General features: G+C 39.8%; 1 protein-coding gene across 15 annotated transcripts in view; it reads left to right on the top strand.

Moving 5' to 3' along the window:
- The window catches only part of tns1b (tensin 1b), a 135,415-nt gene that overhangs the window by 42,028 nt on the left and 73,710 nt on the right, over positions 1-19,677 (top strand). For 12 of the 15 annotated variants that reach the window (XM_061841438.1, XM_061841451.1, XM_061841450.1 and 9 more), the window contains one exon: positions 6,141-6,178. In XM_061841438.1, coding sequence (XP_061697422.1) covers positions 6,141-6,178 — 38 coding nt within the window. Of the gene's footprint in view, positions 1-6,140; positions 6,179-17,529; positions 17,940-19,677 lie in introns of those variants that run through there. The other 3 variants (XM_061841448.1, XM_061841444.1, XM_061841446.1) reach the window with 2 other exon arrangements.

Here is a 19,677-nt window from a genome sequence, read left to right as displayed (position 1 = left end):
TACTACCCTTTGCATCAGGGGACGCCTGCAAATCAAAATTACTTTGTAATTAATGGAATAAAAAAATATCAACGAGAGAGTTATCAAACACACCTGTCATGTTTGTGTCTTTGAAACACTAAAATTGTTCATTAGTCAGCGTGAACTGATGTATGTTTAATTCCTGGCTCATTTTTATAAAACATACAATGTCAATAGTAATAATAATAATAGCGATAAAGTATATGCATATGATAAAAGACAAGAGAAGAACAAATCATTTTTTTTCCAATCTTAAAATATTGCTATGAGTCTATTTAACCCACAACTTAACTACAGGATTGTCTTCTTACAGTATTAGTATTTTTTACAATCGTGTATTATGGCCATTTTATGAATAAAACATATTTAATTGTACAAACCTGCCATTATATTTTTCTTTTTTCATCAAAATAGGAATCTAAAAATATTAAGATCCAATAAATATAATGTATAGTATAATACTGTATATATAATTGTCAAAAAGGGTCAGCATTTGAAGTTTTTGTGTATTTGGTGATGATGATCAATATTATTATTATTCTACAATCTATTAACATCTTATTTGCTTTTCAAACCTTAAAACGAGGGAGAGCATAATTGAAATGAGAACACCAAAATGCATTTCTAAACTTCAATAGCTTTTAGTATATTTGCGTATGGATCATAAAGTGGTCAAAGTAGAAGTAGAAGTAAACAACGAGTACTGCAGTTGTGATGTTACTCGTAAGACGGCGCTCCAGCCATTTAGTGGGTAATGAAAGTCCCTCCACACACTCACACAGGCTACTGCCGACTGTAACCTGCAGCCTCCAAACAAAGTAACTGTTACACATCAGGAGCTCCAAGAGACTCCCCCACTATTCTTTGAAGACCATCCCACGACGAGCACATCAGCTGGATGAGGGTGGAGCTTTTTACCCATAACAGAGCTGCCAAGCATTTTCGCAGCTGTGGGATGGGCGGCTGAATGATGAAACTCTAGAATGTGTCAAACGCCGGATCCTTCCACAAAACAATCTGTTACTTATATGCCTCAGGATTTCTTTAAAGGCGTACACAACTGAGTCAAAAAGACATATGATGGAAAATCGAGTTTTTGATGGCTTCCATACAAATAGTTGGATCTCTGGTTTGCAAATTGACCCAGGAGTGATGTGAGAATATTGAAATAAAAGATCAAATTGCACTTTTTTTCTGTCTAAGCCTTTACTGGAAATAATAATGCATATATATTTGTTCATCTATCTGGTCGATGCATGCAACATATTATAGTGACTGGCAAAATGATTAAATGCAACGTCCAAAAGATGTCAGAGGTCCAATAATCGGTCCCCACATGTTGCCGTTCATACAGCAAAATGACAGATTTCAATCAAACAGATCCGGATTTCACACTAAGTACGTTTGTGAGTAAACTGAGATCAGATTATCATTATTTCAAGTGTAAGTGTACAATTTGTCCTCTGACCATACATTAAAACAGTCATTCCTCAAATCATCTTTGCCAACTGAAATGAATGGAAATCCCATTAATCTGTCCCAACACTTTACAAAATCAATCAAACAAACAAGACACTAATATGCTTTTTAATAAAAAAGGATGCATTTTACATTATTGTACATAACACAAAAATACAGGAATAATGTAATTAAAAACAAAAACATTTTTGCATCATGATATCATGCTTTAATACATTTTAAGGCGCCGTCTGGCGTCCATGTCTTGGCCGCTAGGGGGATTTATGCTATGTACTGTACATACACATTTACAAGAAAAGACTGCTGAATAAGATAAGGTAATATTACTAATTCTACGTTATGTTACATCGCACCATTTATGCTTTGCTGTTTCATTAGCCAGTCTATGGCTTTTTACATTGTGTGTGAAGTAAGATAGCATATTAAAATACACATGTAACTCTCTCTGTTATATATTTGGTAGTCAACAGACACTTTTTTGAATAATTCTTCACTTTCTTCCAAACTGCTGTGAGCGTTCGAGACTCATATTTTTTTCTCACAGCTAAAGCTAAAAAAAAATTGCCAAGTGACGGCTCGTATCTGGAAACATTCGGAAGTTTGGGTACCTCCGAATATATCATTTGGTGGTGTTCCTGTGAGATTTTTCTCTCGTGAAACAATGTGGTTTGGCTAACTAAAAGTTGGGACACGCCGGTGTACACAATTATTGTGTCAGTAGGTTTGTGCACGTGGACTGTGTGCATGTATTTACATTAGTGCTCACGTGCTTGTACAGCTGAGACAAAGGATGTAAAAAAATGAGGTGGGAGGGGGGGGTGAGAGTGAAGGGGAAGAGGAAATTCTCCAGCCCTGCCCACTGATTGTGTTCCGTGTTGTACAGGGTGGGGTTCAGCCCAGCCCTGTGGGAGTACACACTCGTTACTAAAGGACCAGGCCAAGGAAATCGCCATCATATTTTCCTTCCTCTCAGCCTCCACGCCAATAGTTTCCAAGTTTCGCACACTAAGGGACATCTAATAAGTAGAAGTATTGTACGCACCTATGTTCTGTAGTTCCTCCCCCTCCCAAAACCCCCCCCAAAAACCTCCCTATACCTAAAAGGGTCCACGCGATCTTCCAGGCCCAGGCACATTCATGCCCAATATGGAAGTTGTACATGGAGTGTTCACCGGTCACTCACAGAGGGCAACATCCACGTGCGCATTCCATTTCACTTATCTCGCATACGATTTGTTTATATACTGTTTATTTAAGTGATGAAAGTTGTTGTTGCATTGCATGTGGCTGATAACGACTCTCCTTGGGAAGGGGCCGACATCGGCTTGACTTCATCGTGCTTAATTGTGCAGCGGTGCCTCGACTGGCAAGTTTTTCCAGAGACAAGTCGTCACTCGGTTTTGCAGATCGTGAACAACACTTGGAAAAAAAAAAGGTTTCAACCTCGGGTCGAGCGTTGTTAAGATTGATTCTTTAGGTTTGCAATTCAATTCAATTTTATATTGATTTAAATGTTCCGATATGACTTGAGTAAGAAGTCAAAATACATAATTAAGAGTACATTTTGACAATTTTGAAATAGTTTTGGAATGTCATGTACAAATTTGTCGCATCTGTCACATTATATTTTTAAGCAATAAAACATCAGAAAATAAAAATTTGCACATAACGTCTTTGTATACATGGAGTCCAAAAGTAAAACCTTGCAGTTGTGTACAAACACTGAAAAGGTAAAATGTTTGTTAACTCTTTTCCTTTAGAAATGGTAAAAAAAATGCATAATTAGAACTTATTTGTTCATATGCCGCACAAAAGTTAAAATATGATGACACTTCAGTATTGATACAGTAAATTGTATGTATACCTAAACAGTATTTCTCATTACTACTATACTACTACTATATTATTTACTTATTAGGGTCACTATTATTATTATTAGGGTATTTAAATATGTACTGTATTACCAAATGAAATAGCATGTTTGTGGCCTTGTGAGACAAGCCAGTACCAGAACATTTTTCGGCAAAGCACATTCAGTTATTGGGTCTATCAAGAAGTCGACCATATTGTTCCCTCCCTGTGTGTCTTCTGTGAAGGGGGCAGCAGAACATTTTGACACAAATTCCCACTCGTTAGAAATGAAACGACATACTGTACTACATACGGAGGCCTCACTCGCTCTTCCTGTCAACTTCAATGACATTGAACTAACACATGATGCAAAAACCCATAGACTAACTGACGAATACCAGTGATAATTACCATGTTATAACCCTTCAAGCAAGGGATATTTGAGCACAAAAGGTTGCATAAACACAGCTAGACACACAATATAACAATAATGTCCCTCTGAAAATGTTGATAGTTACCTGTATTAATAGGTTAACCAATGATTATTCCATAAACAATCATCCCAAAATGGATTTTACATTACTATTAAAAATAAGTACTCGACAGATCATTTGGTTTACTCTCCTTAACTTTCACCAACAACTAACCTTAATTCCTTTGTGACGTACAAAGTACGTAAGGCATTAGTCTTGAAGGGAAAGCGAAGGTTGTCTCACAAATCTGTTGGGGTGTGTACTCGAAGAAATAACGACTACTCTGGAAAAATAAACAGCCATAGCAACAACCCCCCTTACAAGTGTATTTTGTTCCAGAATCAATGTGACGTTATACCGGCTTAGGCTGCTGGACAATCTGTGCCATGACATAAAGACCTTGGGAACGCGAGTGTTTTTTTGGTAGGATTTCACGGCGCTGCCCGCATTTGATGACCTGTAATTAACAAGTCAAAATGACTTTAACCCCCCACTACTTCACGCAAGTATAAGTCTCTCGAGTGCTTAAATAGGAACCAAATGTAGGATGATGTCATTGGATTGCTTTAACCCTCCTGTTATATTGCAGGTCAAATTGACCCATTTTCGAGTTTGTTGATTGTCAGTAAGAAACTTCTACTGGTCTTAGGGGAGGCATATTATGCATTTTTTCCGCACTTTAAAACAGTTCCCAGATGTCTGTGACATTCCTTTATCAAAATACGGAGTGAGAACAAATTGAAGTACAATTTACACACTATAATTGTGCTACATTTACCGCATTTATGCGGTGCGTCCTGAAACACAAATACCTCACCATCATGCCAATTTGCGCTTTCATATGATTTCAAACGTAATTTAAATTGTTACACTGAATTGCCGCAAATGATTTGATTTTGAAAGAATGCAATGCAAGTGTCTTGAACCAGTCGTAAAAGAAAAACAAGACTTTGTTTGTTAGCTTGACTTAAACACATGGCGCAAAGACTCTCCGCTAATAAATGAGGCTGAACTTAACTCGTCTCCGAGAAAGAAAGATCTTAGAAGAGTCGAGATGTATCACTTTAACATATTTCGTTGACACCAATTACTTTTTTCCTATTGGCTAAAGCTCTGGCTCCATCTTGTGTCATCTTCGGGCATTACAGAAAGAACAATACAAAAATACGGCGAGAGCTGCAAATATGTATAGATATTTTTTTATTTTAACAAATTGCCAAGGATAAATTTTACTTGAAAAGTCCAGGGCATTCAATCTGCTGCTGTGTGTGAGACATGAATGGAATCTTGACATTCAAGCTAGTTTTTTGGGCCGTACAGTGTGATGCTATTTGCTACATGCTAAGTTGCGGAATAAACTGCAGTGAGCCTGAGTAGAGCGCGTACCTCTGCCAACTTGCCAAGCATTCCATAAGTCAAATGTACAGACTGAACATATGAACTAATGACAGCAGATACTTCTCGTGATTATGCCGGCATTGAAAAATGTGCCTTGAGAGAGGAAGAAAAACTCATTACATAAGGTGAACTACGTTCCAGTAAAAGCATACAATCTCCTCCTTTATTTGGAAAGCCTACGCCTGAGCACACAGCACTGTGTTTTCACTCTCTGGGTCCTTCGAAAAGGAAACTGACAATTTATGAGGCGCTGGCCCAGATGCTCCTCTATTGACCCTCATTTGTAGAGCCTGGGAGGAGTCCAGTGGGGGGGGATTGGGGCTTTGACAGTGTACAAGGGGAAGCCTGAAGATACGGAAGAGGAGGAATGCTTGATTGTTTTTGTATTTTTTTTTTTTTAAGTCAACATATAAACATACCCCATCTCTCGACCCAAAATAGCTGGGATGGGCTCCACCACCCCTGTAACTCTAGTGAGGATAAGCCGAATGGAAGATGAATGAATGACTCAAACACAACGGTCATTCATAGTAACAAAAGGAAATTAACAGAAAGGAGAAGAACATAGAAGTCTTTGTTTAGCACAGTGTACATGTTGAAAGGGAGTCAGAACAAATAAAAAAACTTGTAACTGATGCCCTAATCCCTAAATTGTTCAAAAAAAACTTTATGAACAGTTCAATTCTTTGATGATATTGTTCCAAACACAACGTTACCCTTAAATACAAATAACTTAAAGATAATTTAATTTAGACAAAATGCGGGGAAAGTGGGTGTGGAAGACAACATAAGTGACTATTTTTTGAATTCCATTCCATTAAGGTTATAGTGCAACCTTTTAATTGAGTTTAGATTTTGTGCTGATTGTTATAAAAAAGTGGTCTTAATCCAACCCGTTTTCTTCTCCATTTTCCCTAGTGTGCCGAATTCCTTGCCACAAGAAATGCGAACCAAAGGTAAGCGCCACACCCTCACAAATGTATCAAGAGGTAAAATGCTGTTGTTGAGAAAATGGTCTCGTGCTCCTTGCCATGTTTTTCAGAGGAGATTTTATGTCCTGCAAAAAGCATTTTAAGAATTTCCAAACAAGTGTTCTGCATAGTAATGTGTGTTTACGTTGGACACGCGCTGGAAGATTGTCCTCAGGTCTGGAAATAGAACGCCTCTGGGGCTTATCAAGCCATCGCTTGCCGTTCGGGGAAGAACAGAATGGAGAAGTTGGATGATTATTGCACAACGCAGATGTACACCTGCTTTGCTTACAGTAGGCGTACAGTAGCCTTCGTTTGGTTTCAATTAAAATCGTGGCTTTGCCCTAGCCCTGTGTTTTACTTACAGGAAATGCCAGGGGTGCATTGCAGGCAGTCTGTACTAAATATGATGGGAGGGGGTGGGTGGAGGAAGGAGCAAAAACAGTACAAACAAACCATTTGGAGTTTTTCATTGAAATACGCTGCCATTCTATACTTCTAACTGGTGGTGGGAGCGGGTGAAATGATGCATGTGCAAGTCAAAAGTAAATCTCACTCTTAACTTTCAGGTTTCAAGCAAATCTCAAATTACTGAAGCAAAATTTGGAAGCTGTTTATGACCAACCCAACAAAACCTACAAATATCTTTTGCTTTTCCGATAATTCATCTCTAAAATTCGATATACGGCTGTGTGCCATTGCTTTGTTTTGGCCCTCAAAACACACCGTCAGCAGCGGGAAGTCATTTCGGTGACGACTGCTATTTCCCTGTTGTAATTACTTTCAGCTATAAAAATATTTCAACATGTTTCCCCTTCATCTGTGAAAGAAAATCAGGTTACCATTAAGCCTCTTGTTCCACTTTGACACCTTAAAATGTTCATGGGCTAGTGTGAACTGCTACATTTTGTTTTACGAGGTATTTCATACATTTTATAAAGCTGACAATTTTGATCACTTCAAGGATTGGAGGATTAGTAACAAGGATCCGTTCATTATCAGGGGACAAGAGAGACATAATTCAGGATTAGCACTCACACACAAACAACGGAAACAGTCTTACACTCACAAATTATTGAAATCCTATCATGTCATACTGAAATGGTCTCATATCATAGAATAATTCCCTAGATTAGTCACCATTTTTTATCTTAAATATAGTTTTTATTCATCCATCCACCCATTTTCTTTTGCCGCTTATCCTCACGACGGTTGCGGGTAGTGCTGGAGCCTATCTATCCCAGCTGTCATCGGGCAGGAGGCAGGGTACACCCTGAACTGGTTGCCAGCCAATCACAGGACACATAGAGACAGACAACAGTCACACAATCACACCTAGGGGCAATTTAGAGTCTCCAATTAATCCATGTTTTTGGGATGTGGGAGGAAACCAGAGTGCCCGGATGAAAACCCATGCAGGGACAGGGAGAACATGCAAACTCCACACAGGCGGGGCCGGGATTGAACCCTGGACTTCAGAACTGTAAGGCCAACGCTTTAGATCTGATCCATCGTGCCGCCACATAATTTTGAGTTGCTTGAAATGCATTCACAGCCACTATGGGTTTAAAAAGTGTTTAAATAAGCATCAATGTGTATGCAAGCATGTGAATGAAATATTACAGTCTTCCAAGATAAAAAAAAATGTATTCCGTGTATTTTATATATGTATTTTCACTAGATTTTATGCTTGCATAATTTGGGTGTTCAATTACATTTACTTTCATTGAGAAACACTTGGTGGAAATGTATGTAATGAATGAATGCCTATGAATTCATTTGGTTGGATGTTTGGATGATGGATGTCCAAATGGCCGTATTCACAGAATGGCACGAACAGATAATAAAACAAATAAAAGAATGACTCATGAAATAATTGACAAAAACCTGCACTTAAAACACTATTTGCATCCTCCCAGCATTATTGTTTTGTAAATATATGGCATTTTAAAGAACCCAAATGCAATTCTCGCAAAACCCACATACAGTACCTATACTAGTAGTACCTGCTGACATTTTGTTCCCGAGACACCCTTCTAAATAATCACTACAAAATTACCTTTAGATCTTTTATATAACACAATACATGAAAAACTCTCAAGGAGCCATGGCAGAAATGGAAAAGAAAGTTGGCTGTTGTGGTTTGAAGCAGCCATTTTGGGTGTATTCCAGAGCTCGCACTTGAAGGACCTCTTTAATACTGTGAACATAAGGACTTATTCTTAGTTCTAGACTTATACATTATACCTGCCCTCGAAAAAGACCCAGTGGTAATTTTAGGCTCAGCTGACTGGCGGCGCGTTAGAAAGATTTTATTCAATGACATACTAATAAGTAAGTGATATGTTTTCTTTGCTGTTGTGTGCAATGTTATATGATGGATTTTCTAAGCAAAGCTTGTGTTGAGGACGCTACAATTTGAAGATTCGCCATAAAAATGTGGTGGCCAGGGCCTGTTCATTGCTGCTTACAACTTTAATTGCTATTTTTGTATTTTGAGTATACCACAGACCACTAGAAAATGTAGGACAGGCCAGTACTTGGCCAACAAGCTCCTGTTTGTAGGAGAAGTTGAATAAACCTCCAGAGCTCTGAGGCCGGGGGCATACTTAAAGTGTCTATGTATACAAAAGTGAAACATTCCATCTCCAAAAATCACAGCAGCATTTCCTTTTCCAAACATTTCAGAAGAACATGTCATGGCCTCGACAGGAAACAATTTACTCACACGGCCGAGATGACAAACAAGGGAGTGACTATGATGGGGTCTCGATCGCTATCGGCGCTCAAGACAGACTTCCATACGCGTGGGTGGATTCTTCTCAATCCTTTGTTGACCTTACCTGTTACCGATTTACAAAAACTTCGGGACTAAAGGGGCCTTTTTCCTCTTTATCAAATAAGATGTACTGCAGGATATTATCTCGTTTCATGTAATTGGGATATAAACATTTTGGGTTAATTACAGAACAACTCTGAATTTGTTCATCTTTCAATATCGATGATGTAAACTAAGGTGATGGCAATTAAGCTTTATAACTGTTGGCATTCAAACAAAAGAATAATAGCTTTGTGTTCAACTCAACATGCCCACACTTCAAAATGACAGTTTGTGAATAAATCAAAACAAAATCATCATCTTATATTCTTGTTTGGTGATCTGTCATGATTTTTTTTTCTAGTAGAAAATGTAGCGGTACTTTGAGATTCAACTTAAAAGTTTTTGGAGACACTTTAGAAGTCTTTTTTTTGTAATTATTTTTTTCACTTGGGAGCAAAAAGTGGAGCTACAAGTGTGGTATGGCGGCAGTGAACACAACCCACTTCACAACAAACAGCAGTTTGGCAGATAGTGAACAATTCTTCAAAAAGAGACTTCAAGCTATTTATTTAACGCCACTCTCAGTTGACCATGATTGTTAATTTTAAAAACAATGAGAGCACAATTTGTTTTGTATTTACAACAAGTTAGCTTTGCCTTGGTAAAGGCTGTTTAGCTCAGTGCGAACAAATGATGCAAAATGCCATGGACAGGATAATGACGAAGATCGCTGCAGTAGCCTTAAAACGCTTCAAGCAATGAATATTTGAACACAAATGGTGGAGCAACACATAGAGAGAAAACACAATAACACTCAAAGGTATATATTCCTTATCCTCTGTGAAAAACTGGAATAACTGGAGTAAATTTGGGCCAGTTTTGAAACTATCCTCATTTGAAGCTCTAGGTTTCTATTGTACTGTCAAAAGGTGGCCAAGGGACGCACCCCAGTATGAGCAGCACATTGGTCATTGAACTGAAACATTAAATTTGGCAATAAACGTTTCCTTTTTTAATTCATTCATTTCCATACCACTTATCCTGACTAGGTTCATAGTCATCAGGTATCTTCTGTCCAGAGGTGGAGTACACTCTGAACTGGTCACCAACCAATCGCAGGGCACATACAAACAAACAAACAAACAAACAAACAAACAAACATTCACACTCACATTCACATCTACATGCAATTTAGTCTTCTATGAACCTACCACACATTTTTGGGGGATGTGGGAGAAAACCGGAGTACCTGGAGAAAAGCCAAGCAGGCACGAGTTGAACATTCAACTTCCTCACAGGTGAAGAACTGTGAGGCAGATGTACGAAACAGTCGGTTGCCATGCCACTTTTCTTTTTTTACACTGTATTTATTTATGCCATTACAGTATGTTATAATATATTCTTTTTTTTTCTTTTATTTTGGGGGGAGAAGCTACAATGGATTTATGGCATTACAATTCATTTCAATGGAGAAATATGATTTGAGATAACAGCGTTTTGAGTTACAAGCATGGTCACTGAACAAATCAAATGAGTATCCCAGGCACCCCTGCATGTGCCTTTGCTCAGTACAGGTCGCCCAACACTGAACTATATCAAGATAAGACTCATGTTTACACATTGCTAGTTGCTGGTAAGCGAAACGAAGGCATGAATCACTTTGGACTGGATGTGTGAAAATGTGGGGAACATCCGTGTGTTTACTGGCAACTGGATGTTAAAAATGCTTTCAGGCATGTCGGCAAAATTTCACGTCTAAACGAAGACTACAGCTAGAAGGGCATAATGGAGTGCAGAGAAAACACTTTAAGACGGTAACAGAAAATTGTCTTTGGATTTCTTCATAATAGTGATCTTTAATTATTTGTGGACCATTTTGGACACCTTTTAAATCCTACTGCTGAGATTGTTTACATTTTAGGGACTACTATTATGGGTTTACCGTCATAAAGGAAGTAACTCTACTGTATACCATCCCATGGCTTTGTAGCAAGTTGAATCAAGCACAGATGGCTATTTGGGAGTCGAACTTATTGGATTTCGGTGATGCTTGGTGTTTGGAAACGGAATCTGCTGTGTTCCCACAGTAAGCCCAGAGGTCTGAGAAACACGATGGTAGAACATGTACACTTCTACCTCACAAAATTGTCAAATTTTTACTTGAACGTGGTGGACCGTTCACTTTAATTCCAGCAATATACTCACGTGGTAGTCTCTGATGATGTGATGGTACACACGCCTGACGTTGGTGCGGGCAGCGTGGGATCAATTCCTGCTCAGTGATGGTGTCGATATCCGCTTTTCGCCTGAAGCTAGCTGGAATGGGCTCTGGCTCTCCTGTGACCCTTGTGAGGATAAGCAGCTTGGATGATGGTTGGATTTTCACGTACCCATTCTGTTTTTGGACAATTAGAAACCTGAAAAAAAAAATCCGTCAACAGGAATATGGTTGGATTTAGTCCGAAAACAAAGGGCATATGTTTTACGAGAGTACAGTATAATCATATTTTTCAGAGAGTAGATTTTGAGTATTTTAAAATATGAATTTCTTTCTGGTCTTCCTGGAAACATTTCCACAAGGGAGTAAGTGTTAGCACCGCCATCTGGTTGCAGTTTTCATTTCATCAAGGCCATCTATCCCCAATACACAAAAATTGATAATCCTCAAAAATACTCTCAGACTTACAGTTGGGGGTTTGGCTTCCTGCCACTAAGTGTTACTCTTAAGTGTGGCACAAATCTAACAGTTGAGTTCCATGCCGCCCTCACGTAAACACGGATCAATCTTGAAGTTGGACCCCAAAAGATTGCTTCTGGATGAAAATACAGCACAATTTCATTTCAGAATTTTGCCCTTCACCGCAAATGCCACCCAGAATGTGTCCTTACCCCTGTGGTGGAGTGAGTGGCCTGCACGAGGAGGCTGTGGTCATGTACTAGTGACTCGGTGCATGGATACGGTCGAGAAAACAAACAGGAACACCCAGACACTAACATGATGGAGTAATCAAGAATTGCGGGAAAGAATGTCAACACCAGCCAAAAGCATGGGGGAGACAAGTGGCAGGGCTGAGGCAAGTGCAGGACAAGACCGGGACTTTTGGCAGGAATTTCATTTAGGTGCCAACATTAAACAACAGTGGTCCCTTAGAGACGAGTGACCCGACTGCAGAGTTATTTAGTTCTAGATATGAGCTGCTGTCTGGCCAATTTTTGCCTTAATTTGCAAGAAAATAATTAAGATACAAGTGCTGAATTCTGGCAGTGAATTGAATTCAGCTCACTTCACAATAAGCTACAATTTGGCTTAGAAAAAGATGCTCTGGAATGCCACTCCCAGGTCGGGTTTACGGTCAAACTAAAAGTTAAACAAAAAGATTTCCATATACATTTAAATGAACCAAATAAACTACCTTCAAATCAGCTATCATAATGCTAACGCTTAAGGGATGTGCTATTGAATACAATCTGAGAGACAATTAATATAAAGGAGAACAGACAATAAGACGCGTTGAAAAGGAGGCACAGGGTGAAGTCCACTTTCACAATTCTGACTCAGGCTTTCCTAAGCAACAGCATAAGCAGATGACAGTCCCCAAGAGTCAAGTGGAATATTTCACCAACACCCAGACGGTGCGGACAAGATGTAATGTGGACTTTACTCTTGCACTTTAAAGTTGGGCATGGTGGTCGAGTGGGGCACAGTAGATGATTGGTTAGCACATCCAGCTCATAGTTCTAAGGACTGGTTAATTAAATCCCGGCATCGCCTCTGCAGAGATTGGATGTTCTCCCCGTGGCTGCATGTTTTTTTTTCTCCTGGTGTTCTGGTTTCCTCCCACATCCCAAAAACATACACTAAAGACTAAAGTGCCTGCAGGTGTGAATGTGAATGGTCTATATGCCCTGTGATTGGCTGGCAACCAGTTCAGGATGTACCCAGCCTCTTGCATGAACATAGCTGACCTAGGGTCCAGCGTGCCTGTGACACTCGCGAGGATAAACTGGATGGAAAATGGATGGATGGACTTTAAAGGGGGGATATGAAAAAAGAGTGACTTTTTAACTGTTTGTATGTATCCATCCATCCATTCATCCATTTTCTGAGCTGCTTATCCTCACAAGGGTCACAGGAGTGTTGGAGCCAATCCCAGCTGTCATCGGGCAGGAGGCAGAGTACACCCTGAAGTGGTTGCCAGCCAATTGCAGGGCACATTGAGACAAACAACAGTAACATTCACAATCACACTGAAGGGCATTTAGAGTCTCCAATCAATTAATGCATGCTTTGGGAATGTGGGACGAAACCGGAATACCCAGAGGCAACCCACGCAGGCACGAGGAGAACATGCAAACTCCACACAGACAGGGCCGGGATTTGAACCCTGATCCACAGAACTGTGTGGCCAATGCTCTAACCCGTTTCCCCAGTGTGCTGCCTGTTTGTAGCAAATATGTCTCAAAATAAGTCTCAAAATATATCTTTCGTGAGCTGCCAATTTCTAAATAAGTATTTGTGATTGAGCTGTTCTGAATTTTGATGGTTTGTGAAGTCTCAAATGAGCTTAGTCACGCGACACTACCCAGCACTGAGTTTCTCTTTCCGTGACTTGGAAACCAAGCAGGACGAGCAATTTCCAGAAAAACACTATCATGCCAAAAATCTTCAGTGCACAGATTAGCAAGATATTGATAAGTGTGGCAATGATGGACTGCTGATTATCAAATAATGGAAAAAAGCTAGTAACAAATTGTCTACGCTTTCTTTTGGTAAGAACAGAGTATTCTGTTGGTTGTAAAGTTCCATCAAAATGCTCTGTCACTACTGGCAATATGGAGAGATTTCTGTTTTAAAAAGTGGCTGCCAATGGATGAATTAAATCTAGATCTACCACACACTGTCATAGTATAATTTCAAACTCTTCTTCCAGCATTAACCTTTAAAAAAACAACAACAACAACAGACTGATAATTTAATTTGTAAAAACAAATGCACCAAAACTCTGTATTTAAAAGCACATGCATCAAAGCTTTCTGTAATAACCCAGGCTAACCTAAGATCCTCTGTGACTTATGATCTTAGTCTCTCATTTGAGATTTATTACTTCAACAATACTTCCCTGACACCAATTAGTACTGACTATTATCCAGGGATTCGGTGCATTCTTGCGGCATCGTAGTGCGTTACAAAAAGAGCATAAAAAAAAAGTTTTTCAGCCAATAAGATGAGGATAGATTCCACAGAAAAATAAAAGTGAGTTGCGAGCAGTGACCTGCAAGTAGGTGGGGCTCCCCTAGTCATCATTTTCCCTGGACATTGCTCTCATTGTTTCTCATGCTTTCTAAGTGCCGTATGGCATGCAGATGTCATGGTTATGAATTGTGGCAATGGAGTGAGTGGCCCTCATATGAACAAACACAAGGGACTTTCCCCACGCCTCCCAGTTCAGGCTGGCCTCAACATAAAAGGCTTATCTGACATAAACAAGCATGTTGTTTTTGGGACTATAAACCGTATTCCCCCCGTCTTCGACACCCCCTTGCTTCCTTCCTGGCCCTCGATGTTAATAGCGAATTAAACAACTCTCGCTGCGTTGACATCTGGTGAACACGAGCTTTAAAAGAACGTGTTGCATGTACAGCTACCAATTGCTTTAGGATAGGATCAAAGATGGCGGTCATCCCACTCCATGTTGAGGCGTGATTGTTAACGGGAAACAATTAATTGCCACGCATGCCTCTAAACTTCCTTGGGGTGGGACTTGATAACAATGTACGATGCTGCGGAACTGCTATAACGTTGATTGAATTTATAAATTAAGTATGAAAACAACATGCCTTTTGGGTACACCAACTGTCAGATGAGATTAGATTTTTGGACATGGAATTTAATGACTTTATTCCATAAAAAGCATTTACCAGTCTACACAAAAGAAATCAGTTTGTTACTTGTCTAAAAACAACCTAATAAAAAATGAAACTAGGTAGAATAGGGCTTCCTGTATAAATCGCATGAGTTAGCAAAAATACATGTGGTATGGGTTTGCAGTCTGGAGATTTACTAGGGCAGTCCAAACAGTACACTTCCTACCTCTGATGTACAAATTTATTTGGCAGTATGCATGTCTGAGTTTATGACTTTATGAGCAAATTCATGATATGAAATTAAGAAATATCTACTTCACACAAGACTTTTGTTATATCTTTTTATATTGTGTGGAAGGTTAAGTATACGCAGCATTTCGCATTCAAAACTGGAAACTCTCTTTTTTTACTCATGACACTGCATTATTGTGTCAACACCAAACAAATAACAAGTCAAAAAAGGCAGAACCGAGCTGTGGCTGTAGCAAGGCCATTAGTCAGCCCTTAATTTAGCACCCACAATGCAGTTTTTCAAACCTGAGATAAATTGGTCATTGGTGTAACACATGCTCTATAAGGTTTAAGTCTCAAGACTGAGCCCATTTTTAACTTTAAGACATTATTAAATGTGTACATGTGACATGAAATTAAAAGAGCCATCCAATTTGCAGTGTTGTCAAAAAAATACATTAGCGTCAAATAAAAATGTACAGTACCATGAACTATTGGCTCCGTTGTCAAATTTTTGCAAAGTTTCCCCACTTTAATGTCATTAAAGAAATATAAATGAAATCCCGTTTTTAAATGATTTCATTTAAGGAATGAAAATCTATTCAAAGTTACCTGGCCCTGTGTGGAAAAAGTAATGGTCCCCTCCAAACCTAATAACAGGTTTGGCCTTCCTCAGCTGCAAAAACTGAAATCAGGGATTTTCTATAACAGCCAATAAATCTTTCAATTCTCTTTGGAGACATTTACCCACTCTCTTACTTCCAAAATTGTTTGAATTCTGAAAAATGGAGCGTTTTCAAGCAAAAACGACATTTTTAAGATCATGCCTCTGCATTTCAATCAGATTCAAGTATGGACTTTGACTACTCCAAAACCTTCATTTTGTCTTTTTAAGCCATACAGAACTTGACTTGCTGGTGTGTTTTGGAGCGTTATCGTGCTGCCGAACTTCACGTTTCACTTTGAGGTCTTAAACAAAGTGGGGGAACTATGCAAAAGTATAGGAATTTGAGAAGGGGTCCAATGCTTTTTCCTAGCACTTTATATAAAGTGAAGCACATATAGAAGGGTAGGATGTTACAAGCACATCTTGACACTTTTATTCTTTTTTTTGTACTGATTACAGTGTCTTACTTTGCCAGCACAATCTTAATAAAAGATGGCGGCATAGTGGCGGAGCTGTAAAGCATTGGCCTCACAGTTCTGAGGACCGGTGTTGAAATCCCAGCACCGCCTTTGTGGACTTTACAACCTTTCCCTGTACCTGCGTGGGTTTTCTCCAAGAACTCTGGTTTCCTCCCACATCCCAAAAACATGCATCAATTAATTGGAGACTCTAAATTGCCCTTAGGTGTGATTGTGAGTGCGACTGTTGTCTGTCTTCATGTGCCCTGAGATTGGCTGGCGACCAATTCAGGATGTACCCCGCCTCCCGGCCGTTGACAGCTGGGATTGAGTCCAGGACGACCGTGACCCTCGTGACGATAAGCGGCTCACAAAATGAATTCATGGATGAATCTTAATAATGGGCGGAAATAAGTAAAGATAGTCCTGCTTTCAGACTGAAAGTAAACTAATACTTTTGTGCTGTACAAAAACTATAAAAAGACCCTTGATGTAAGTCATAGCCATGTGAGAAACCAGCCAACATTGGCAAACATTTTTTTTTAAATTTAGGGACTTATATTCTGCCACAGCAAACTATGATTTAAATTATTGAAAGGTGACGGGTCATGCGTGCTTTTTAGGGGTTGAAATGTGGCTGTGGTTTGTTCAGCCAGTCCTCCAGTTTGTGCTGTATCTTTGGGCTAGAGCCCTGCTGATGATAAACAAATCACTTGGCTTACATCAACAAAACTTACTTTTCCCAACTGCTACAGTGATTACTTCATAGGCAAAACACACGATTGGTTGTCAAGTTCTGCAAAAGTGAACCGAACCATGTAGCGACATGATTTACAACTAAGTAATGCAAGAGTGTGTGCGAGTGTTCGAGTGTGACTGTGAAATAGACAGTCGATGCGCTTGCTGCTCCTCTTTGACTTTGGCCATGAAGTCAATGGACTCATTCATGATATCTTCGGAGGAGGAGGACTGTACAGTATGTGTGCGTGTGTGTGTGCAAAATGGCAAAATAAAGTCAGGAAAGGAAAGGTTTTTAGAGGGAGTTAAGAGGGTAAGCGGGGATCATATTTAACCTGTAACGTGAGACGTTGATAAGACAGAGAATGAAGAATGGGCATTTCCCCTCCCTCCCAAGTCCAAGTCTCACAATGGGAAATTCAGTTTGAATGTATTTTTCCCCCACTCTCTCTCTTTCTCATGACTTGTATGCCTCGAACAAGAGGGGAGGAGAAAAAAGCCCGGGCAGCAAACATACGGAAAGGGGAAAAAAGCTGTAACCCTGTAAACCAGACTTTGCTTCTCTTCTCCAGTGCGGTGTGCTGCACTGCGATGTTTCCAGTTGCGGGATGTTAGGATTTGCCTCTGGCTGCACTTCTTGCGCTCTCATCAAGACCACTAGGACATTTTTATGCTTCTTTTCGAATGGGAAGGAGGAGGAGTGAGAGAGAAGGAGCGACTAGCCAGACCTATTAGCCTGAAGCTTGAACATACACACTCCAACTCTCCCTCTCTTTTCTGACACCCACTCCCCCCCCACAATCATCTCTGCGCTGCACCAAGGTGACACTGAGGGGATTTAGCCTAACCGGAGTGAGACAATGCAGCACTAAAAAAAAAAAAGAAAAGAAAAGCATTGCACCTAAAAAAAGGTAGAGCATAAAGTAAAAGACAAGACAAGAAAGGATGGCCACCGCATTGTTTCAGGTAAGGAGCCCCAAGTTGGATTAAAGGGAAAGAACTGCTGTCTGTTTGGCAGTTTTATTAGGGGGGCAACTCCAAATTGCTTCATTGGAAACAGCTAGAATGTTTGACATTAGTGGGACCAGTTCCCATATATAAGCGTTTTTCTACCATTTAGTTCTGCTGCTGTTCACGGTGTGTGCACTCTTAACATCAGTTTGTTTGGAATGGCAGTCACGTTCGGGCAAGCGTGTGTGTGTGTGTGTGGCTATTTGAATGGCATATCCATTCCGAGTTTACATTTCGTTACCAACCACATGGGCTTTCAGTGAATTCACGCGTCGCATCTGCAGGGCACAGGACCATGTGTGGTCTATTTGGTTGAAGGTCTGCGGCTCACAGGTGGGGCGGCATCTCACCGCGGGGAGAAATTAACTCAATATTTTTCATATTTACCTCAAGTTGTGGAATGCTGTCAACCCTCCTGTTGTGTTTGTTTCTTCGGTAAACCCAAATCATACGATGGTCTGCGTGCTTAGCCATTACTGGTACTTTAAAAACAGTAACAAAAAAAAAAATATTTGCTGGTATTGAGTTATTTTTTTCTTCACGTAATATACAAGAATTGTAATAATTTTGGTCTTGATAATTTGCACATTTTTATCCCAAACTTTACCCATGTCACTGGGAAAAATTATCAACGTGATATAGAGCAGTGCGGCACGGTGGATGACTGTTTAGAGTTCCTGCCTCCCAGTCTGAGGTCTCGGGTTCAAATCCCAGCACTATCTCTGTGCACATTTCCCCAAGGGCCTTGAAGACTAAATTTTTCATCAGTGTTATTGTTTTGTGTTTTTTTTTTAAATATATGCCCTACGATTGGCTAGTGACAAATTCAAGTTGTACCCCTCTTCTCACCCGAAGCCAGTCGGCATAGGCTCCAGCTCACCTGGGACCCCAATAAGGACACGTGCTATAGAAAATGAATGAATGGAATTTCAAACTTAGGAACTGGTCAAGTTGAAGCCCAACATAACAGGAGAGGGATAGGGACAGAACCCTGCCACAAATCGTGAAAAAAAATGGATAATATTTACACCCAAAAATTATGAGAACAAAAACACTTCAACTTCATTTTACAACACTACCCTGAGCAATAAGCAGATTACACAATATTTGATTTTGAAAGCATGTATGTGGCTAAAACTTTCTTTTCTAAATTCTCCGGCTTACAACCTGCGGTAAACTGAACTCCTACCCAACATACAAAGATCAAACACTGTAGCACTTATACATACTTTCTCATACTTCATGATCACCAGTTACTGCTTTCCTATGAGCCAGGGCTTTGGCGTTATCTTAGGGTTTTTTAAAAAGAGAACCCAAGCCCTAATAAGTGAATTTGTGATTACGGAACCTTAAATATTTACGTTGAGGTAGCAGTTCCCTTTCTGACTTACACACTCGCTGATCCATGTACTTTCTTTCCATTCTATATGCTGGGTCTTCACTTCCAGCTTTAGTTACTGAAATTATGTGCAGCTAAATGATGTATGAGCTTCGGGTCGCGGGGGTGTCTGGGACCCTTGGGCAGCCTTGCCAAATCTCCTCCTTGATATGAAAAACTTCACCACACCCTTCGTGGTAGCTGTGTTTTACAGTCAGGAGGAAAAAAAAAAGAGAAATACTCTGAAGCAGAGGAAAACGTAAATACAAAACAACGGCATCTTGCCTGGACAACGACATTGCACCATGACATCTG

Source organism: Syngnathoides biaculeatus, chromosome 14 (genome assembly GCF_019802595.1).
Source record: "Syngnathoides biaculeatus isolate LvHL_M chromosome 14, ASM1980259v1, whole genome shotgun sequence".
Classification (NCBI taxonomy): Eukaryota; Metazoa; Chordata; class Actinopteri; order Syngnathiformes; family Syngnathidae; genus Syngnathoides; species Syngnathoides biaculeatus.
Note: the sequence above shows the minus strand (reverse complement) of the source record. Positions and strands in the feature narration are given on the sequence as shown.